The 24,514-nt window shown below is 41.8% G+C and overlaps 1 protein-coding gene across 1 annotated transcript in view; it reads right to left on the bottom strand.

Moving 5' to 3' along the window:
• PRKCB (protein kinase C beta) overlaps positions 1–24,514 on the bottom strand; it is a 580,609-nt gene that overhangs the window by 340,152 nt on the left and 215,943 nt on the right. The window contains exon 3 of the mRNA XM_007951796.2: positions 12,478–12,560. Within this exon, the coding sequence (XP_007949987.1) occupies positions 12,478–12,560 (83 nt within the window). The remainder of the gene's footprint in view (positions 1–12,477; positions 12,561–24,514) is intronic.

The raw sequence follows: 24,514 nt of genomic DNA, 5'->3' as shown, positions 1-24,514 counted from the left end.
GGAAGTATCCAAAGTAAATAAGCCTACAAGATTGTAAACAGGGAACCAGAGACATCAATTGACAAATGAGGACAACTACAAACCAAAAAGAGGGAAAAAACTGTGTTGTTACTGAACTTCTAGATGGTAAGGATGTGGAGAGATTGGGACTCTCATACACTGCTGGAGGGACTGTGAAGTGACACAACCACTGTGGAAAGTAATATAGCGATTCCTTAGAAAGCTGGAATTGGAGATACCATTTGACCCAGCAATGCCATTACTAGGTATATATCCTAGAAAGGTGAGACCCAGGTCAGGAACAGATATATGCATACTCATGTTCATCACAGCACTATTTACAACAGCAAAAAGATGGAAACAACCTATGCACTCATCAGCGGAAGAGTGGATGACCAAACTATGGTACATACACATACTGGAATGCTATGCAGCACTAAAGAATAATGTAGAATCTTCAAAACACCGCATAATATGGATGAACTTGGAGGACATTATGCTGAGTGAAATAAGTCAATCACAGAAGGGCAAATATAGTATTAGTTCATTGTTGCAGAGGGTCAAGGAAAGGTTTATGTATGAAGGGAAACTCTTTGTTGGTTGCCAGGGATGGGAGGGGAACACTCCTCCCCCCCCAAAGAAAAGCATTGACCCATGTCACTTTAGTTTGTGTATTTCACTGTACATAAATTATATTTCATAAAAAATATAAAAAAACAAACTGAAAATCAAAGTTTGAAAAAATATATCAAGCAAATGGCATCCAAGAAAGAGTAGGAGCAGCAATACTAATTTCTGAAAAAAAATAGACTTTAAGGCAAAAACAAAAAGCATCATAGAGAAAAAGAACATTATGTAACGATTAAAGGGTCAATTGAACAAAATGACATAACCATAATGAATAACTATGTACCTGACAAAAGAGCCCTAAAATACATAAATTAAAATTGAAAATAAAAACAGAAAACACTACAATAATAGTAGGATACCTTAATACATCATTTTCTATGAAAGAAAACTAGAAAGAAACTCTACAAGGACACAGAAAAATGAAACAGCACAACCAATCAAGTTGACCCCACAGACGTACACAACATTCCACCCAACAGCAGCAAAATATACATTTTTTTCCAGTATGTATAGACATTCTCCAGAGGACCATATGTTGGCCCACATAGCAAGCATCAATAAATCTAAAAACAATGAAATACTACAAAGAATATTCTAAGATCACAATGCTATAAAATTAGAAATAAATAACAGGAAGATTAAGGGGAAAAAAAATCAGATACATGAAAACTGAACAATACCCTGCTTAAAGGTATTGGGTAATAAATGAAATGGAAAAAAAAAAAAATCCATGAATCAAATGAGAATGAAAGCACAGCATACCTAAATCTTTGAGACTCAGCAAAAGCAGTGCTCAGAGGACAATTTATAGTAATAACCACATTCATTAAAAAAAAAAAAAAAGAGACAATCAAATCAACACTTTAACACATCTCCAAAAAGTAGGGGAAAAAACAATAGCAAAATAAGCCTATAGCCACCAGAGGAAAGGAAATACTGAAGATTGCACCAGAAATAAATGAAACGGAAAAACTATAGAAAGAATGAACAAGACTAAAAGTTGGTTCTTTGAAAGAATTAACAAAATCAACAAACCACTGGTAAATCTAACATAGGAGAAGATGGAAATAACACAAATAAGAAATTAAATGTGTGACATCACAACAGAACCAACTAAAATAAAAAGGATAACAGAATACTGAATGAAGAAGCTGTACTATAACAAATCCTGTTGAAGGCCTTCCTGTTTTTCACTAACCTTTCACTTTATCAAGCATAATCTCCATGGGACTGGTTGCTCCTGAAAACACAGCCAATGTATAAGAGGTGGAGTCTCATCATCTTCACTTCCTAGAAGCCTTCTGTCTGTACTTCATCCAAGACATACTGCTTGGTCTTGAGGCACTTCATCGTATAATCAATATTCTATATGCACATCAGAAGTCAAATGCATCAAATCTTTGTCAGTCTTCCTTATTCACTGTCCTGTTTTCATATGCATAAGAGGCCTAACATATGCTCTGTTCTGGAGAATGTTCCATGTGCACTGGAAAAGAATATATTGGGCTGTTGTTGAATTCAGTGGCTTGTACACATCTATAAGATCTAATTGGTTGGTTGATTGTGTTGCTTAGATATTCTATATCTTTGTTGAGTTTCCTTCTACTTGTTCTGTCCTTCTTTGAAAGTGGTAACATTAAATTACTATTCCTGTGGAAGGAGCTCTGGTGGCATAGTGCCTAAGGCACTTGACTGCTAACCAGAAGGCTGGCGGTTCAAACCCACCAGCCACTCCTCGGAAGGAAGGTCAGGCAATCTACTTCCATAGAGATAGTGCCTCGGAAACCCAAGGAGGGGTCACTATGAATCAAATTGACTCGATGGCAGTGAGTTTATTATTGTGGAAGGAGTTCTGGTGGCACAGTGGTGATGACATTCAGCTGCTAAACAAAAGGTTGGCTGTTTGAAACTCACCAGCTGCTACATGGGAGAAAGCTGAGGCAGCCTGCTTCTGTAAAGATTTACAGCCTTAGAAACCCTATGGTGCAGTTCTATTCTGTCCTGTAGGGTCACTGTAAATCTTGACTTGATAGCAGTGGATGGGTACTATTATTGTGGAGTTGTCTATTTTTTCAATTCTATTAAAGTTTAGTTTATGTATTTTGGGATTATTTAATTGTGCATATAGATATTTATTATGGTTATGCCTTCTGTTGGGTTGACTCTTTAATCATTATATAATATCCTTCTCCTTGTTGCTTTTGCTGGGTTTTGCCTTAAAGTCCTTTTTATGAGAAATTAATATTGCCACTCTTGCTCTTTTTTTTTTTTTTTTTTTTGTAATTTCCTTCGTGTTTTTCAATTCTTTGATTTTTAGCTTATTTTTGTCTTTGTGTCTAAAGGTGTCCCTTGTAGACAGCATATTGATGCATCATGTTTTCTTATCCATTGTGCTACTCTCTGTCTCTTGACTGCTGCATTTAATCCATTTGCATTCAGTGTAATTATTGATAGGTACGGATTTACTGTTGTCATTTTGCTGTGTTTCTTTTTTTGTGTGTGATGGTGGTATCTTCTTTGTTCAATATATTTTTCTGTACTGAGTCCATTTTGTTTAAGGATTTGCTTATCGTTTTCTTTGTTTCTTTTGTTTTTGTGTTTATTGAGACCTTTTGGTTTTCCTCTTATGTATTTTGCTGAGAAGTTTCTTTGAGGTTACCCTGTAATTTATCATTATCTTCTCAAGTTTGAAACAACCCATTGTTGCTTGATATCATCTTGATTTTTCCATTTCAAAGTTCTATAATTACATAACTCATTCACTCTTTTTACTTTGTAGTTATCATCATTTACAAATTAACATCTCTATTACCCTACCCACCAGCCACTCCTCAGAAGGAAGATGGGGCAATCTTCCCCAACATTACCCTATTTCAGTCTTGTGTTGTTGTTGTTGTTATGTGCCATCGAGTCAGTCTTGTAGGTTTATTTTATTTTTGATACTTCTATATCCAGGTTGAAAAAGGAATTCTGGTGGTGCAGTGCCTAAGGCATTTGACTGTTAACCAGAAGGTTGGCAGTTCAAACTCACCAGCTATTTTGCAGAAGGAAGACAGGACGATCCAAGTCTATAAAGATTTATTAACTTGGAAACCCAGTGGGGGTCACTATGAGTCAGAATTGACTCAATAGCAGTGGTTTTTTGGTTTTTATATCTGGGTTGATTTCCAGATGATGTTGTTGAGTGTCTCAATCTCTGGTTACTCTCTGTCATTATTGGTTCTCTATACAAATGACTCCCTTTAGCATTTCTTATAAGGTTGGTCTGGTTTTTGCAAATTCCTTTAATTTCTGTTTATCTGGCTATGTCCTAATTTCACCACTGTATTTGAGAGACAATTTTGCTGCATGTAATTCTTGGTTGGTAATACTTTCTTTCAGGGTTTTATATATGCCATCCCTCTGCCTTCTTGCCCCTATGTTTTATTCTAAGAATTCAGAGCTTAATCTTATTGGCTGTCCTTTATAGGTGACTTTTTATTTTTCTCAAGGAGCTTTCCACATTCTTGCTTGGCTTTTCTTCTGGAAAGTTTGATTTTTATATGTCTTGGTGATTTTCTTTAGGGGTCTAGTCAATTTAGGGTTTGTTGAGCTTCTTGAAAGCATATTTTCTTGCCTTTCTTGATATTATGGACATTTTCTTCCAAAAATTCTGACAATTTTCTTAGTACTTTTTTTTTCTCCTGCTTCCTGTTCTGTAATTCTATTCACATGTAAGTTATTCCTCTTGCTTGTGCCTCACATAATTCATGTTGGGCTTTCATCTATTTATTTATTTATTGTTGTTCTTCTTCTTTCTGATGTTCCTCTAACAGATTAGAACTGAGAAATTTACCTTGAATCTCACTAATTCTGTCCTCCATTAATTCAGTTCTACTCCTTTGCCCTTTCAATGAGGGATCTTTTTCTGAAATCCTAGTATTAATCTTCTTGTTTTATTTTTGCTATTTTGTATGGTTTATAATTTTCCATTTATTTTGTCAGTTTGTTCTTTTATTGTGTTTCTGATTTCTTCTAGAGGTTTTTTTTTTTTCTTCCCTGTGTTTTCCTTGATTTTGTCTGAGATTTCCTTTAACTTTCTCTCAGTCTCTAAAGGTAGCTAAATACAATCATTTTGAGTTCCTTATTAGGTAGATCCAATAGCATTTCATCCTCTAAAGGTTTTCTGGTCCTATATTTTGGTTACTCATTTGAGCTATCTTGTCTTGTCTTTCAGGGTGTGATTTGAAGTTGTTTTTTGTCTCCAAGACTTTGTAATGTTGTGAAAGTAACTTGCTGACTGTATGTTGGTTTGCTACATTCTGATTTTTTGTTTTGTTTTGTTTTGGGAGTGTTCAGTATATGACCACACTACCCATTTGCAGCTGGGGGTCACTAGAGCAGCTGGTGTCCTGGGAGAGGGGGTCAATGTACCCCTCTTGACAAGGCCACCTTATGAATCCCTGAAGCACACAAAGCCCTGCAGACCTATTATGAAGTGCAGCGTAATGGTCTCACTGCAGATGATTCTATTCTGTAGCAGCCCCTTTGGGCAAATCTGCAGAAGATTACAACATTGACCACAGATTCTTTCCCATTCATGGGGCAGTGGAGTTTATTTTTCTATCCCTTGAATCTAGACCTGGCCATGAGACTGGCTTTGTCTAGTGGGACATTAGCAAACATGATACAGAGACTTAAAAGCATTTTTCCATTGGAGCTTGCTCTTTTGCTGTGTTTGGAACCCTGAAGCCATCATGTGAACAAGGCAGAGTTATCAGCTGGATATGAGAAGGCACATGGAGGGGAAGCAAGCATGCCAGTCACGTGAATGGGGCCACTCTGGATCACCCCCCCACAAGCCAACCCAGACATGAGTGAGACCCTTCTAATATTTGCACCTGATGCAAATGCTCACTTGCCCCACCCAAGTTTCAGTGTTCAGAGAAACTCCTATCTTTCTTTTGGTGAGAAGATCTCTCAGAAGGCTGTGTACATGGTCAGTGTTCTGAGTGCTGAGTAACCTATAATACCCATATGTAATGCTTATGGTGGTACCAGAGACTTGGTTTTTCTAAGAGGTCCAAGAGACAGTACAACTGAGTTTCCAATTAGATGAGATCAAGGACCAGCAGGATGCTGACCAGAAGTACTACCCATGAATACTGCCATATTTTAAGGTCTTCCAATAGTGTGAGCCCATCAATATTGTCTATTCCCATTGGTATTGAGTGACTAGGTCAGCAGCTGCATCCACTGGGACAGTGTCCAGTTCATAAAGTTCCCTCAGGTAGGCTAATATATCAAGATGTAGAACTATCTGTAGAATGATGCCACCTACACAAAATTATGCTAACATCTAGAATATTCCCTGGTTCAGACAAGACTTAGAATAAGAGACAGTATAGGATGAAGCCCAACACATTCCTTCCTCATGGATAGAGTCTGTGCTTTTCGGCCCCATAAACTTGCTGCATAGCAGCTCCTTCAAGGTCACAGAGAAGGAGATCACTCCCCAGACCTGCATGAAACCTCAGAAGCAGCCCAAAGAGAGCCTGGCAAGGTTGGCAAGGTGTGGCCAGGTCTTTCTTTAACCATGCCTCTAACTATAGGCAGAAAAAGGTCAATGAACTGAATCAAGCCAGTTTGAGAGCCTGAGCCAATGCATCATCCTTGGTGCCAACCAACTTTCTTGGAACTGTGTCCAGAGATAGATTCATTCCAGTTAAGCTGCCAAACCCTATCTATGCTGACTGCATGAGGTCTTTCCTGCCCTCTCCATGCCCAAGACAATGAACTGCTCCACTCAGAGAGGGGCCTCATGCTACTTAGGTAGCCTACAAACTCCTAGGAAGGACTATCAGGTGTCAGGGAGAGAACCTGTTCATTCTTCAGACTTGTTTTATAGAATCCACCCTTACTACCTGTCTAGCTCCTCGGAAGGAAGGTTGGGCAATCCTACTTCCGTAGTGATACTGCCTCGGAAACCCAAGGAGGGGTCACTATGAGTCGGGGCCGACTCAACGGCAAACAACAACAACAACAGCAGCACGCATTCACATTACCATCATCATCACCATCATCACTTACACCATGTACTGTTCTGAGTGCTTTTGCAGATATTCATTATTTGATCCTCATAAAACACCATAAGGTGGGACTACTATTATACCCATTTTCCAGCCAAGGAATCTAAAGCACAGAAAGATTTCAGTAACTTGCCCAAGGTCACACAGACTTGAAACCAGAAATACTGGCTCCACAGTCTATATTAACCACTCTACAGCACTGTTCCTCCAGTTTTCCTCTGAGGCACCACCTCTCTCCCATGCTCAAGCCACAGAGTGGCCCTCATCTCCAGGAGTAGGCATATGACCAGGCCTGGCCAATCAGCACAATCCATCCTCTGTATGGATCTGTGATCCAATGAGACTTTAGCTCTTGTCATTGGAGTCATGACAGCCATCATGCTCCCATTGGAGCAAAGTCTGCCTGAAAATGAAACTGACACAGAGGAAGGCTATGCCAAGAACTTAAGAGATTCTTGGGAGCCTCTTTTAAGCACCTTGGTGCACTGTGCTTGAAGAGAACTCTGTCCTTGGGCTTTTCAATTCCAGGGACCAAAAATTTCCCTTTTCACATAAGTCCATTTGAGCTGAGTTTCTGTCTCATGCAATAGAAGGAGAAGAGAGACACAGAAAAGACATGGAAACACTGTTCTTTTGGCTGCTCCTTGAGTACCAAACCTCAGTATGTGTGAACATGCAGAGTTTTATAATGGAGCTCAGCAGTCCCTCAAACTTCCCTGCCTGTTTTTCTGGGGGTGGGAGAAGGAACTGCACAAAAAGGACCAGGGAGTTTGGTCCGAGAACACATGACAAACCAGCCACCTTCACCTCTGCAACCAGACCAGCAGGACTTTGGTTCTTCTTGGAGTTCTTTACCCCAAGCACCACCTTTTCCAAGCAACATAACTGCTGCATAACCTTTAGCATGTTTGTGTTGCCATGACAACAGGCATGCCACTGATTTGGGGCAAAATGACAAGTGCCCACTTGTAGAAAGCCATCAGGAGTCAAACAAATGCAATGACAAAGGGTCATCACTACTTGCTTTGGAGAAGTTCTGGTGAGTCCAGTTCTTAGAAACCAAATTCAAAATCTAAAACTCGAGGTCAGCTGTCAAGTCTAAGTGGATGAGAACAGAACTGGTAATGCAGGCAAAGCCAATGGGGAAGATTCCAAGATGGTGAACCAAAGTCAGAACAAAGTAAGAGAACTAGGGGTGATGGCTGCAGATATAGCTGGCTGAATACATTTTTACTGAGCACTGGAAGAGTGTGCATGGTGGAAAGTGGTGTGTCAGGATAATTTGAGCTACACATAAGAGTATCACTCAAAACTTAGACTTTACCAAAAGAAGCTTCTTGTCACACATACCCATTCTGGAGATAAGAAGATTCAGAGTTGGCTTAGAAACTCAGTGTCATCAAGTATTTGGGTTCCTGCAACTCTTCCACTCTGTCGTAATTAGGATGCCAGCAGCATCTACCTCACTGACACAAAATGGCTGACACAACTCCAAACACTATATCCTCACACAAAAACACCCAAGAATACAAAGGAAGGGATGTCTCTCACTTATCAGAAAGGAAATGTCTCTCCTAGAAGTCTTCCCCTTAAGTGTCCTGGAATAGGACTGGTCACATACCTATTTGTTAGCTCCAAGGTAGCCTGGGAAATCACCTATCAGGCATTTTCGCCATCTATCATGACAGAGAGCCAAAATATGACCTTGATTATATCCCTCCTGAATTTAGAGACCATTTAAGGAATAGATTTGATGCATTGAACATCAATGACCAAAAACCAGAGAACTGTGGGATGACATCAAGAACATCATCCATGAAGAAAGCAAAAGGTCATTAAAAACACAGTAAAGGAAGAAAAGACCAAAATAGATGTCAGAAGAGACTCTGAAATTTGCCCTTGAACAGAGAGTAGTGAAAGCAAATGGAAGAAATGACAAGATAAAAGAGCTCAACAGAAGACTTCAAAGAGCAGCTTGAGAAGACAAGGTCAATTATTATAAAGAAATGTGCAAAGACTTACAGTTAGAAAACCAAAAGGGAATAACATTCTTAGCGCTGAAAGAACTGAAGAAAAAATTTAAGCCTTGAGTTGCAATATTGAAAGATTCTATGGGCAATATATTGAATGATGCAGGAAGCATCAAAAGAAGATGGAAAGAATACACAGAGTCCCTGTACCAAAAAGAACTGGTCAATGTTCATCCATTTCAGGAAGTGGCATATGATCAAGAACCAATGGTATTGAGGGAAGAAGTCGAAGCTGAACTGACAGAACTGGTGAAAAAAAAAGGCTCTAGGAATTGACGGAATAACCATTGAGATGTTTCAACAAATGGATGCCATGCTGGAGGCACTCACTCAGCTATGCCAAGGGATTTAGAAGACAGCAACCTGGCCAACTGACTGGAAGAGATCCATATTTGGACCCATTCCAAAGAAAGGTGATCCCACAGAATGTGGAAATTATCAAACAATATCATTAATATTGCATACAAGTAAAATCTTACTGATGATAATTCAAAAATGGTTCCAGCAGTATATTAACAGAGAACTTCCAGAAATGCAAGCTGGATTCAGAAGAGGACATGAAATGAGGGATATTATTGCTTCTGTCAGATGTATCTTGGCTGTAAGCAAAGGACACCAGGAAGATGTTTACCTGTGTTTTACTGACTATGCAAAAGCATTTGATTGTGTGGATCATAACAAATTATGGATAACGTTGAGAAGAATGGGAATTCCAGAACACTTAATTGTACTCATGAGAAACCTGTACACAGAGTAGGAGGCTATTGTTTGAACAAAACAAGGTGACACTGCATGGTTTAAAATCAAGAAGGGAGTTCTATACTTTCACCACACTTATTCAACCTGTAGGCTGAGCAAATAACCTGAGAAGCTGGACTATACGAAGAAGAACGTGGCATCAGGATTGGAGGAAGACTCATTAACAACCTATAATACGCAAATAACCCAACTTTTTTTGCTGAAAGTGAGGATGACTTGAGGTACTTACTTATGAAGACTGAAGACTGTAGTCTGCAATACAGATTACACCTCAAAATAAAGAAAACAAAAATCCTCACAACTGGACCAATAAGCAGCATCATGATAAATGGAGAAAAGATTGAAGTTGTTGAAGACTTCATATTACTTGGTTCTACAATCAACACCAATGGAAGCAGCAGTCACGATATCAGACAACGTATTGCATTGGGCAAATCTGCTGCAAAAGACCTCTGTCAAGTGATGAAGAGCAAAGAAATCTCCTTGAAGACTAAGGTGTGCCTAACCCAAGCCATGGTATTCTCAATCACCTCATATGCATATGAGAGCTGGACAATGAATAAGGAAGACTGAAGAAAAATCAAGGCTTTTGAGTTTTGCTATTGGCAAAGAATACTGAAAATACCATAGCTAAAAGAGCTAACAAATCTTTCCTATAAGAAGCACAGCCAGAACGCTCCTTGGAAGCGAGAATGGCCAGACTTCGTCTCACCTACTTTGGTCATGTTGTCAGAAGGGACCATTCCCTGAAGAAGGATATCATGCTTGGTAAAGTGGAGGGTCAATGAAAAAGGGAAGGACCTCAACAAGATGAATTGACAGTGGCTGCAACAATGGGCTCAGGTATAGGAAGGATCATGGGGCTGGCACAGGGTTTTGTTCTATTGTACATAGGGTTGCTATGAGTCAGAGACGACTCAATAGCACCTAACAACATCATGACAGATGGCCTCACCAAACAGGAAGAAGAAGAAGACATAGAGAGGTACATGGGAGGTGCAGACAACAAAGGTGAACCCTTTTGCACATACAGTACTGCGTTGTCAGTGAAAGCAAACACAGGTATATGGGTGGATAGATGGGTGGGCAGGCTGAACTATTAGATATGTCTTTGCAGAAGGGAGTGTACCCAAGACCATGTATAGGGTTGGCAGAAAATGGTTCTACAAGTGTATTTGTATATTCTATAAGAATTTCCAGGGGTATAGTAGAGCTGACAAGGGGCAAGGTTATAGTCACTTCTTGGTCACAGCCAGCTACCCAGAGGGAGTGAGTAATTGAACCTGTGGGCTCAGGACCATAGTCACAGGGGACATCAAGCTCAATTGGCATAACATACTACACAAAACATTGTTTCACCTCCTACTTAGGCGAGTAGCAACTGGGATCTTAAAAGCTTGCAAGCAGCCATCTAGATGCAATGATAGGTCTCTCCTTGTCCAGAACAAAGAAGAATGAAGAAAACCAAAGATTCATGGAAACAATTAGTCCTCGTGACTGGTACACCATGCGATCCTCAGTCTATATGACTATGAGACCAGAAGAACTAGATGGTGCCCAGCTACCACTGTCGACCACTCAGAGGTGGATCTATGGAGGAGATCCTAGGTAGAGAAGGAGAATAATGTGGAACAAAACTCAAAATCATTTGGAAAAAAAAAAGGGGGCAAAGACCAGGTTTGCTGGTCTGATAGAGCCTGGTAGAACCACTGAGACTATAGTCCCTAGCTGCTCTTCAGGTCTGGAATTGAACCAACACCTGTGGCTTCCAGCCAAACAAAAGACAGGCATATGAGTTGAACATGTACCTGAGGTAGATACACTCCTTGGATAGAACAATCATGGGAGAAAGAGAGGCTGTTTATGCACAGGGAGACAGCTCAGGGGGCAGGAGTGCATGGAGGGATGGACACAGGGAAGAGGTAACTATCAGGAAGAAGTGGGAGGGGAGCTGTTGCACTGGGGTAAATTGTAGTCAATGTCATGAGACAACATGTGTGTGAACTGCTGTATGGAAAGTGAATTTGCTCTGTAAACTTTCACCCAAATCACAATTTAAAAAAAGAAGAAGAAGAAGGTGAAGACTGTGAATGGCTCTAACATGTACCAAGATTTTTGGTTTTTTTTTTTTTTTTTTTAATTACTTATACTGTCATTTAGTCAATATTTTCCTTAAATCAATTTGCTATTTTTAACCTAAATTTTTTGCTTCGACCAGAAATTTTATACCACCACCATAAATGCAAAAACATTTCTAGATACTTTTTTTTTCCGATCCATATTCAAGTAAATTTGTACTGGTTAAAACAAAAATTATTTGCTCCTGTTTTACTTGTATCTCTTGTCCTGCCAGCAGGACTCAGACTTTGGAATGAGTGGTAGCAGGATAAACTCATTTCCTCCTAATTCCTGGGCCCTGAAATTAGGAACTGTCAACAAGGGGCTATAAAGTACATCAGAAAGTACCAGCATAACTACCTTTTTATAGGAAAGCTCTCTCCTCCATTCTCCATTCCCTAGCTATAAAGCCGAAAACACTTGGCAAAGTCATGGGGGCACTAGCTGGTTTCCTGTCCAGTCACCATTAAAAAAACAAAACAAAACAAAACAAAAACCACTGCCATCGAGTGAATTCCAACTCATACTGCCCCCCATTGAGTTTCCAAGGCTGTAAATCTTTACAGAAACAGATTGCCTCATCTTTCTTCCATGGAGCAGCTGTTGGGTTTGAACCACCAACCTTTTGGTTAGCAGCCAAGTGCCTTAACCCTACACCACCAGAGCTTCTTTGTCCAGCCACAGTCCCGCTTAAAATGTTTTGCTCTGTTTTCATTAAAATGAAAACCATCTCTGAGGTTGTAGGAACCACCGCCTATCCATACCTTGGAAAGAAAACATCCCTACTTCTTTGTCTGAGTGGACTCAGACACACCTACTGAAAAAGATGCACTTGCCGTGGACAGGAACAGTGAGCAGTGCCTGTTACTTACATCCGAGGCTGGACCCTTGTCAGCTCCTGGGCAGGAGAAGGTGACGAATTCATGGCACCGTTTGTGCACAACAAAGCAGCAGACTGCAAAAGAGAAAAAAAAGGAGGGGGGGAGATCATTAGGCTTGAATTGCACACAAGCAAAGGTTTGTACCAAAACAAATAATGACTTCAGCTTCAATACTTCTCCTTTACTCAAGTCCAACTCTTCAATGAACTGAAGTTGCATCTTGCACAGGAGTTGAGTTCTGAGGTTAACTAGGGTTTACAAGATCACATGGGCTTAACATGAAAACCTTTAACGATCCAGTGAATTGCCTGGTCCTTTCTTGGTTTGGGGCCAGAATACTGCTGCTTGGATCAGACACCAGATGAAGGAGTTGGCTTGTGTTTGGGCCCATAATGTAAACAAAATGCATCTCTTTAAACATTGGAACCACACTTAGAGAGAGAAGCTGTTCATATTATGAGGTTCATGTCTAACCTGGGAGTGGGCAAGAATCACAGACCAGTGCCTCTCATGTCTCCCACGTGCAGGAGAAAGATGAGGTAGTCAGCATGCTTCCATAAAGATTTACCATTTTGGAAACCCCACGAGGCAACTCTACTCTGCCCTACAGGGTCACTACGAGTCGGAATAACTCGACAGCAGTGAGTTTTGGTTTTGTTTATGATACGCATGGCTCTACTATTTAGGTAAGACATTATATACCTGGAGAGAGGGACAGTCTGAGAACATATACACAATAAAGCATATTAATTTATTTTTGTTCAAGTCTCCTTTTACAGTTTTGTTGTTCAAATTCTCTGTTACAAACTCTACTTTGTGAGTTCCTAGAAGATGGATGCCGTGCTGTAGGGACCAGCTCTGAAGCTTCTAAAGCACATGCTCAGTAAACAAAACTAGGACAGAAAGCCTCTAGGGGCCCCTGGTGACGCCTAGAGCATCTGTGCAACAATCCTCAATGGCTGCTGAAAACACGAAAAACAGAACCAGTGCTGTCCTGCCGATCTGACTCATGGCCACCCATGTGTGTCAGAGACCTACGCCCCAGAAGGTTTTCAATGGCTGACTTCTCAGAAGTGAATCTCCAGGTCTTTCTTCCAAGTTGCTTCTGGGTGGACTTGAACCTTCTACTTTTGGGTTAGCTGCGAATGCTATACCCTTTGCACCCCACAGAGACTCTCAATGGCTGCTAACCTCACAAAAAAGAGAGATAACCAGACTCAGCCTGCCTACTGATAGGGCTCACACCACCATCCATGAAGGACTCTTCCCAGAATAACCAACTCTGAGTAGGTCCAGGCTTCTTGATCTAACTACTAATTTACAGACAATATAGGTGACATAGTAATAATGACACCAGAGATGGAAACAAAGGGCGGTTATGGGTTCACAACATTGTGAAGTCTGTACACCTAAAAACAGTTATAAAGGCAAACTTTTTTGTTATATATATTTTTTACCACAATTAATTTAAAAGAATAAAATAAAATAAAAATCACATCACAGAGAGGCAATCAGCCAAAAATGCAGGATGTGAAAAACTTTTTTTCCTCTTGCAGTTTATTTGTTCAAAACACTTGTGTTTTGAACAAATAAACTGCAAGACGAAAAAAAGTGAGTGGGGGGAGACAGAATAGAAAGTTACATATTAAAAGACATTCAAGAAACATATCAAGTAAATGCAAAATATGTGTGGACCTTACTTGGGTCCTAATTTGAATAAACCAATATTTTTAAAAATTATGAGCTAATCGGGAAAATTGATATTCTTGCTTTTTGATGATGTTAGGAAATTACTATAATTCATATTAAAACTCACTGTCATTTAATCAATTTTGACTCATAGCAACCCCCATAGGGTTTCCAAGCCTGTAAATCTTTAAGGAAGCAGACTGACTCACCTTTCTCCCATGGAGCAGCTAGTGGACTAGAACTACTGACCTTCTGGTTAGCAGCCCAATGTCTTAACCACAGTGCCATCAAAACTCCTAATTGCTACTTAAAAGAAAAAAAACCTCACTGCCATTGGGGCATTTCCAATTCATAGCAATTCCCAATGAGTTTCTAAGGTGATAAATCTTTACGGAAGTAGATTGCTCCATCTTCCTTCCTCAGAGTGGCTGGTGGATTTGAACTGCCAACCTTCTGGATAGCAGTCAAATACCTTAGGCACTATGCCACCAGAGCTTCTTTAATTGACATTGTTGTTGTTGTTGCTGTTGTTGTCATATGCCATCAAGTTGGACCTGACTCACGGCGACCCCTCCTTGGGTTTCCGAGACAGTATCACTACGGAAGTAGGTTGCCCAACCTTACTTCCGAGGAATGGCTGGTGGGTTTGAACCATCAGCCTTCTGGTTAGCAGTCAAGTGCCTTAGGCATTTTGCGAAGGTACAGCTAACCCTTAACTGATATTGTTGTTGCTGTTGTTGTTATTTGCCATTGAGTCGGCCCCAACTCATAGCGACCCCTCCTTGGGTTTCCAAGGCAGTATCACTACAGAAGTAGATTGCCTCATCTTCCTTCTGAGGAGTGGCTAGTGCGTTTGAACTGCCAGCCTTCTGGTTAGCAGTCAAGTGCCTTAGGCACTACGCCTAGGGAAATATAATTTGTGATGTAATAAATAATATTGAGATTATGTATTCCACTTTGTTTTTTAAAGACTTCTTTGCTTTCGAGGATGTAACCTAAAATCTTTATGGGTAAAATTAGTTAAGTCAAAATAACTCCGTTTGCCAGAGACAGGCAAGGGGGCAAAGTTATTATAGGTGAAAAAGTTTTGGCCATGAATTGATCATTATTGAACTTGGGGTGGGATCCCAACTCTGCTTCATATTGTACCCCATACCCAAACTCTCTATTCTAACCACTAAAATGTATTCATTGCCTTCCAAGAGAACCAAATCAAGTCAAAGTTTTGATTTTTTTTTCTCATTGGAGAAATTTCAAGTCTACCCAATTCTCACTGGACTCTACAGTGGAAAACTGGCACCTTTGGGAAGCCTATAAGATCCACATCAACCTGAGACAAAAATTCCAGCACTGTCTACACATCAGTGTGGTGGAAGAAGAAAGATAAACACCCTCAGAGCTGTCCTCTGCCCTCATCTCTTCCCAGATGCCCTAAACCAGCCACCTCTCAAGAGCATCATCTGCAGGAGTCACGGTTCTGGTCTAGAATCAGACAGAACTCAGTTACAACTCTCATTCTACCACCTATAAGCTGAAGAACCAATTACTACGCCTCTCTGGGCATCTGTTTCCTTCTGCAAATGTGGGATAATAATAGTACCTCTTGTTACAAGGGTGTTGCGAAACTCAAATGAGACAACATATGTGAAGTTGTTGTCGGGAGGGGCATGAGCTGGAGCCACCAGCATGCAAATTCTGTTTTGCAATGGCTGTAGAGGGCCACTCTTCCTCCCAGGTCCAAGCTGACTAGGTCTCTGCCTAGTGCCCAAGATGTGGTGAAATCATGTCCATGACTGAAAGCAAAAAGGTCTGGCCACCAATTCCACCCAACACCTGGCCTCACATGGGCACACTACTTGAGTTTGACAAGAGTTTTCCTCCCTATGATTTCAACTGAGCCGCATCGTGGTCCTGTGAGGAAAGTGTTATGATCCTCATTATATCAAGAGGGATACTGATGCTGGGAGAGAAGTAATTTGCCCGTGATCATTCAGCTAGTCGGTGGCAAAGTTGGCGTTTGAAACCAGGTTTGCCTTCCTCTAGAGCCCACACTCTCAACTCATATGGTGCGGTTGCGTTTATGTTTGTCATTCATTTGACTGTTACAGAAGAAAACCGCCCCCACTTTCCTCACCCCCACCATTCAGTCAGTTGCTAAATCCTACTGATCCTTCCCTCGCAACATCTTTTATACCATATTCTCCTGTACATTCCCTCCCAACTCCACCTTAACTGGCCTCAGTAACTGAGACATGGAATTTTGCAATAGTGCCTTTTCTGGTCTCCCCAACTCCAGCCAGTCCACCTTCATCTTTCACTTCTATGAGCCAAAGATTCCTTAAACATAAAGGAGGTAAGACCACCAATGTCACAGGGCTGCTATGAAAACTCAATGAGATGTCATTCAGGAAAGCTTGCAGCCATGTCCTGCACAGAGTAAGCTCATCCCTCAAGGATGGATGGTTTTGCAGTAGAAGCTCTGCAGTCAAACTGCCTGCATCCCACGCCTGGGCATCATTGTTGAGTCTGTAATATAGGGATAAAAATAGTGCCCTCTTTATAGAGCTGTCGTTGTTGTTGTTAAGTGTGTTGAGTCAGCTCCAACTCACAGTGACTCTACTGCCCAGTCCTGTGCCAGCCTCACAAGCCCTGCTACACCTGAGCCCATCGTTGCAGCCACTGTGTCAATCCATCTCATTGAGGGTCTTCCCCTTTTTCGCTGACCCTCCACTTTACCAAGCATGATAGCCCTCTCCGGGGAATGCTCCCTTCTGACAACATGACCAAACGAGGTGAGACCATAGAGGTATTAGAAGGATTAACTGAGTTAGTATTAGCAAAAAGTCCACAAACAGTAAACGCCCAATGCTGCTAAGTCAAAATTATTCCTACCAACTCCCCCTCTCCATCTCCATGTAGCCTACACACTCCTGGAAAATCTATCCTCTGAAAATGCAGCTTTGGTTATATCCCCCTGCTCTGGAATTCACTGGCTGTCTATTGCCTGCCGTACAATCAGACCCAACTCACAGCAACCCCTCCTTGGGTTTCTGAGGTTTCCAAAGCTGTATCACTACGGAAATAGATTGCCCAACCTTCCTTCCAAGGAGTGGTTGGTGGGTTTGAACTGCCAGCCTTCTGGTTAGCAGTCAAGTGCCATCTGTTGCCTAGAGCTTCTCTATTCATATGGTAACCACTAGCACATGTAGCTATTCAAATTTAAGTCAATTAAATAAATTTAAAATTCAGTTCCTCATTCACACTATCCGCATCTTAAGTACTTAATAGCCACATGAGTATTAGACAGATATATTTCCATCACCGTAGAAAGCTCTATGGGACAGCAATGGCCAAGAGAATAAAGTTCAAATACCACAGCCTGGCATCTATCCTCACTATAACCACAGTCTAACTTTACTCTCATCTCCTACCATGCTGCTGTGCCACCATCCGGCCAGGCTGAATGGCTGTCCCTTTCTAGAATGTGTCTGACTCATTCCCTCTTGTGCAAATCTGTGCCACCAGCTTCTAAGCTCAGACTCAGCTGGCCATCTTGCCTCAAATGTTTCCATCCTAGTTGCATGCATCTTTGAGCTAAAATATCCCCTACTATGGAATGGGGGTACGACTCCCTACTTCACATGCGGTGTGAGAATGAAGTCAGATTAATGTACCTGGTGCATGACTGGTTTGCATCTAATTCATTATACCAACGTGTGAAGGCATGAACAATGGATGAATGGGCTGTGTTGGTCACTCTTACACTCAGACATTGCTCCCCACGGCTGAGTCAAGAGGAAGCTGTGGACAGAGGTGGTGTGATGGTGTATGAGTCTATGAATGGCTGGCCCCAACACAGACAGGCTGTCTGAGCTCAAAAGGGTATCTCACTCGTGTGGCTTTGACTACGCGTTGAAAATTTCTTTTTAGAAAAGAATATGCCATGATAATGATTTTTTAAAATAAAATCTTACAAACAAGTACACAGCTGAGAATCACAGCTCTACTCCCAACTGCCAGAGGGAACTACTCTTTCCAATTTCTGTGTCTCCTTCCAGAGACTTCTCTGCCTTGTTTCCTCATTTTATGCCTACGTCCCTTTTGCTTTGGGATAACCAACACACATTCTACACCCCGGGTTCTCCATCCTGGCTGCACATGTCAATCACCCAGGGAGTTTTCAAAGCAAATCCATGCTCAGGCCTTACTCCAGAGACTCTGATTCAATTGGTTTGGGGTCGGGGCCCAGGTATCTGTAAGTTTAAATAAAAAGCTCCCTTGGTGACTCCAATGGGCTACGAGTGTCGAGCATCGCTGACCTACATACTTTCTGCCATGTGCTTCTCCCCCACTGAACACATGTGAGAGCCCAATCCATTGCAAAAGAGGCCAACCCCATTCTGTTTCCACAGCTACATCTTACTGCATCATAGGAGTGGGCTATTTTTTGTTGACCTACTCTTATAGGGAATCCCTAAAGTTCTGATAGTGATTATTTCTTCCTGTAAGAGAGCAGGAAGAGAGAGCAAACTTCCTTTGTTTATGGACAGCCAAGCACTATGGAGAGAGAGGAAAAAAAATCCAAAGCAACAGCCTGGCAGTGGTCAGCAACTGCAGGAAAGGAATGCTTTCGGTTGTAACGTTACCAAGTTTATTTAAGCGAAACAAAGCAGTTCACCCAACAAGAGGTAAACAACAGCACTGAGAAGTAAATAAATCCATGAGAAGAAAGATACACACACACACCTCCAACCTATAACAACCCGGGGGCACAGAAACCCACTGAGCAGACCCCACGTGGGAGCAAAACACTTAGAAGATTCAATCACAGTCACAGGGAGGGATGCTGTGAGCTTCCAGGATAACACGTGGAGACTGTTCTTGACCCCTTGGCCTCCCTCCTTTGATCCAGCACCTACAGAAGGGGGCAGCAGGATATAAGGCCATGGCCAAAAGGAACACCAACATCACTTCACCCACCAGCCACAGACCCAGCCCTGAACCAAAAATGCCTACGGGACATCTCTCCTCTTATTGCCTGACTGGCATCCATCCTTCACACTCTTCCTTTGCGGAGCACTCCAACTTCCACTGGGGGGTTGGGGTGACCATTCTCTGACTCAGAGTTTGTATGAGTTGTATAATGCTGCCCTAACCCCAGGCCACAGTGAGCACTCAGAGAGTGTGATAGTTGGAGCTGTGTGTCAACTTGGCTGGCCCACAATTCTGTGTGGTGTGGGTTGTTCCAATGATGGGATCAGATGTATATGTTTTGAGCAGCCAATCCATTGAAAGGGAGTTTCCCTAGGGGTGTGGCCTGCTTCCAGGATATTTATGGACATCCTGGGAAAAGAGACACTCTTCTGTGGATAGGGATTCTGCCTACAACTGTCCGTGAGCAAACAATCCACCATTTGGCCTAGATATATTGGATTCATCATTCGTTGGAGTCAACAGGCAGTATACCACCTGCCAACCTTGAGCTCTTCAGCCCCTGCAGCTGCGTGAGTTGGGAAAAGCCTCCAGCTTGACATTTGATCCAAGAACTTGGCACTTGCCAGTTTCTATAAGTGTGTGAGCCATTTTCCTAAAATAAATTTCTCTTTCTCTCTATATATATAAGCTTTACTGGTTTTGTTTCTTTAGAGAACCCAGTCTAACACAAGGAGTCACATAATGACAACCAGCTTTTGGACTTTGTGGGACTGGAGCCACCTGTGAAGGAGATGTGTACTTAGGATGCCATGTTGACAAGGGGTAGACTTGTGGTAGTTAAGTTATGTGTCGACTTGGCTGGGCCTGGTTTTGAGTAACTGGGCAGCTGAATATAGTTATTCCCCATAATGAGAGTGGTAATCAACTCCATGGTGGAATTTACTAGAGCAGCTGAGTAGCTGCCCCGGGGATGTGGACTGCTTCCAGTAGATAAGAAGAAGATTTAAGGAAATTCTCTAGCTCTTTGGTACACGTGGACCCTGCATGTAGCCGAGTCTTCACCTCAATGGCCTGCCATGTTGTCTGCTTATCTTGGGACCATTATGGACTTGAATTAGTGGCCTATCATGTTTCCTGGTAAATTTTAGACTGTTCCATTTTATTTGTTGACCTTGTAGTTGTCAGCCTCAGCAGCCAGCAGCTGTCTGAGTGAAGGAATGACCCCAGCTTCAGTAGTCCAGGAGCAGAAGGCAGAGCTGAAGTCCAAGACTGAGGGGCTTTCTCCCAACCCCTACAGCTGGCACTTTGAACTCAGACTTCTAGCCTCCCAAACTGTAAGAGAATAAATCCCTGTCTGTTAAAACAACCCATTTGTGGTATTTCTGTTAAAGCAATACAACGTAACTAAAACAAACTTTGGTACCAAGGAATGGGGGGCTGCCTAAAATGTGAAAACAGTGGAAACATCTTAGCACTAGATGACTGCTAAAGGGGCAAGGAGGCCACGCATCTTCTGACCTCCTATAACCCCAGAAAAGGAAGACAGAGTCACCATCAGTAGCCCAAGGCCTATCCCTGTGAGGCCAGACATGCCACCTCCTTCCAGCCCTTTCATCAACTCTGACACCAACCATTCCTCCCGCAGCACCCACCACCTCTCTGCTGGGTTCAATAATTCACTGCAGTGGCCACACAGAACTCACAGATTATGGGGTTTATTAGGGATGCACCAGGCTACAATTCAAGTTCAGGAATAATGCTCAATCTCCCTCAGCCCACCATCTCTCAGCCAACAGTCTCTCTTAGTCTCTCTCCCAGCAGTGCGTGTCTCTTGATGTACCTTTCTCAGCAGAGCATGGCTCTCAGGAGCGTGTTTCTCTCAGCAGCATGTCTTTTGCAGCCAGCAGTCAGAGAGACTCCTTCTGCCTCTAGCAGGGCTCCTTTTGAGCCTGGCAGAGTGGCCAAACTAACCAATCATAACATCAGGAATTCTATACACCTGAGAGAGAGAGAACTTCACAGAACATTGCTTTGTGGCACTCTCAACAGAAATACCCTAGGTGGATAACTTTAATAATCAGGAGCTCCTCAGTTGCTCATGGCAAATTCCACCTTGAAGTTTACAAAGACTTATGGCTAGAAAAGCCATACCAGGTAATTTACTATACTGCAATGACCAAACAGATTTCCAGTGGGATTATTTTCCAGCAGACTTGCTAACCTGATAGTGAATGAGTTTGCACCCACCATCTCTATCATAACAAAGGAAAAGCTTTTTTGAGAATGAAGCTACCACAGGAAACAGCGCTGTCAAGAGATGTCTGTTGACCACATAGGAGCACCTGGATCCAGCCATGCCTCAAGGGAGAACTTTTTCTACATAAGGCAATAAATTTCTCTTTGCCTAAACCAACGTGAATTGAATTTTTGACTGTTGTAGCCAAAGGAGTTCTGACTAATAAACCAAAGGTGAAAAGTTGGAGTTTAGGCCATGGAGACCCATGTTTTCTCCTGTTTGATGTGTTTCTATAAATAAGCCTCTTTTCTTTTTTATTTAGAGACCTGGTATTAGACAGACAGTTAGCTACCATCGAGTTGGTTCCAACATATGACAACCTATATACAACTGGACAAAACATTACCAGGTCCTACGTCATCATCACAATCGCCAGATGTTCAAGTCCATCATTGCAGCTCTGTGGCAATCCACCTCACCAGGGTATCCCTCAACCTCACTGGCCCTTTACTTCACCAAACATGATGTCCTCTTCCAGTAATTGATCCCCCTCTTGATGATGTACCCAAAGCATGTGAGTAGAAGCATGTGAGCAAGACAATGTTCTGTTGTGATCCATCAGGTTTTCACTGGCTAATTTACAGAAGTGGATCACCAGGCCTTTCTTCCTAGTTTGTTTTAGTCTGGAAGCACCACTGAAACTTGTCTACTATGAGTGACCCTGCTGGTATTTGAGATACTGGTAGTATAGCTTCCAGCATCAGAGCAACACATCATCCACCACAGTAGGACCAACTGACAGACGGGTCATGGGATGTGGATCAATAGTACTCAATTCAATCTGTCTATGCTGGTGAACTGAAGAAAGCAGAGATCCTATGTTTTCCCTTGATAAAGACAGTTGCTCCTAAAAACTTGCTCAAGTGAGAGAAAGTGCCAGGAGATATGAGTTCACAGGTCTCCTGCATCCATGGGCACTTACTACAGGCTTCTTTTCAAGAAGTGCCTTGACGATGGGCACAGCAACCGAACTGATGGAACAGTGGTATATGTCATCTGTCTGCCTACCTAAGAGCATCCTACTATCAATGGTGAAGGAGGGTCAAACAGTCACAGGCCCTTTCCTACACGAGAATAAGTCACATCTGCTAACTTGTGAAATAAATTCATGTCAATCCCAATCTCCCAACCCACTCTAAAAAGCAAACTGAGAGTGCTTAATCCTCTGGCAGGCAAAATCCTAGCAACAACTCTGCAAGGAGAGATGGCCTGCTATGTGAATGCTGCAAAAATAATCAAATCAAAGACAGAGCCCTGAAGATCTTCACAGTGGACATCCATTGGTTTAGCCTGTCCAGTATTCTCTCCAAGGTCATATTTTGGCTCTCATGGATTTGTTTTAATTGTCTTCAACTTCAAGTTGAACTTGCATATGAGCAGTTGATGATCTGTTCCACAATCAGCTCCTGGCCTTGTTTTGGCTGAAGATATTGAGTTTTTCCATCACCTCTTGCCACAGATGTAGTCAGTTGGATTCCTGTGTACTCCATCTGGCTAAGTCCATGTGTATAGCTACTGTTTGTGTTGTTGAAGAAAGGTATTTGCCATGAATAAGTTATTGGTCTCGCAAAATTCTATCATGCAATCTCTAGCATTATTTCTATCACTAAGGCCAAATTTTCCAACTACCAGTGATTCTTCTTTGTTTCCAACTTTTGCATTTCAGTCACCAGTGACAATTAGCACATCTTGATTGCATGTTCAGTCAATTTCAGACTGCAGGAGTTGGTAAAAATCTTCAGTTTCCTCATCTTTGGCTTCGGTGGTTGGTGCATAAGTTTGAATAATAGTAGTATTAACTCATCTTCCTTGTATGCATGTGGATCTTATCCTATTGCTGACAGCATTGTACTTGTGGACAGATCTTGAACATCCTTTGTGATGATGAATGCTATACCATTCCACTTCAACTTGTCATTCCCAGCATAGTAGATCATATGGTTGTCTGATTCAAAATGGCCCAAACTGGTCCATTTCAGCTCACTAATGCCTAGGCTATCAATCTTTATGAGTTCCCTTTCATTTTTGACAACTTCCAATATTCCTAGATTCATACTTCTTACATTCCATGTTCCAGTTATTAATGGATGTTTACAGCTATTTTTTCTCATTTTGAGTTGTGCCATGACAGCAAATGGAGGTCCCAAAAGCTGTACTTTATCCATATCATTAAGGTGGGTTCTACTCTGATGAGGCACTCTTTCCCAGTCGAATTTTTAGTGCCTTCTGACCTGAGGGGCTCATCTTCTGGCATCGGACAATGTTTTAGGGCTATTCATAAAGCTGTCCAGTAATATATCAGACAGTGTTTCACTGCTCTTCATTTTCCTAGACTAGGTTTAACCTCCTCACTGTTCTCATTTGACTTAACCTCTCTAAGCCACTTTCATGGGGATGCGCTAACATACGATAACAAACTGGGGAAAAAGCGGGTATCTACTCACAGAGCTGGGGGGGTTAAATGTGACAATACATTAAAAATTTTAACAGATTTCCAAAACTATTGCTCTGGGATATTCTTTAAATCTTAAACCCAAAATATCCCCTCAACTTCAAATAAAAACAAATTTACTGCCATTGAGTCAATTCCAATGCATAGCAACCCTCTTTGGGTTTCCAAGGTTGTAAATCTTTAAGGAAGCAGACTCATCTTTGTTCTGTGGAGTGGCTGGTGGGTTTGAACCATAGACCTTTTGGTAAGCAGGCAAATGCCTTAGACACTACACCACCAGAGCTCCTTACACCAAAGAAGTTTAGTGTAGTTAATTGAGACTCTCCTTTGAGCACTGTGCTCTTTTAAGGAAATACCAGTGTGAGACCAGAGTGACAAGAGCAACTCAAAAGGCTAGACAGGAAGCACAAGAGGGCAGTGAGTTGAATGGCAGAGGTGGCAGAGGTGTAATCTGGAAAAGGAGAGTGAGGATGGTTGCACAATGGAAGAATATAATCAATGCCACTGAATGGCACATGTACAAACTGTTGAATACATGTATGTTTTGCTGCATATATTTTCAACAACAATTAACAGGAGGGGGGAAAGAAAAAAACCTTAACGCAAGAACATAGTAGGTGCACCATAAATATCAGCTACTGATATTGTTGGGAGCT

This window comes from Orycteropus afer, unplaced genomic scaffold, assembly GCF_000298275.1.
Source record: "Orycteropus afer afer isolate SDZICR_OR568_19922 unplaced genomic scaffold, OryAfe1.0 scaffold00312, whole genome shotgun sequence".
In the NCBI taxonomy this organism is placed as follows: domain Eukaryota; kingdom Metazoa; phylum Chordata; class Mammalia; order Tubulidentata; family Orycteropodidae; genus Orycteropus; species Orycteropus afer.
The sequence above is the reverse complement of the archived record's forward strand: the minus strand, read 5'-3'. Positions and strand labels throughout refer to the sequence as shown.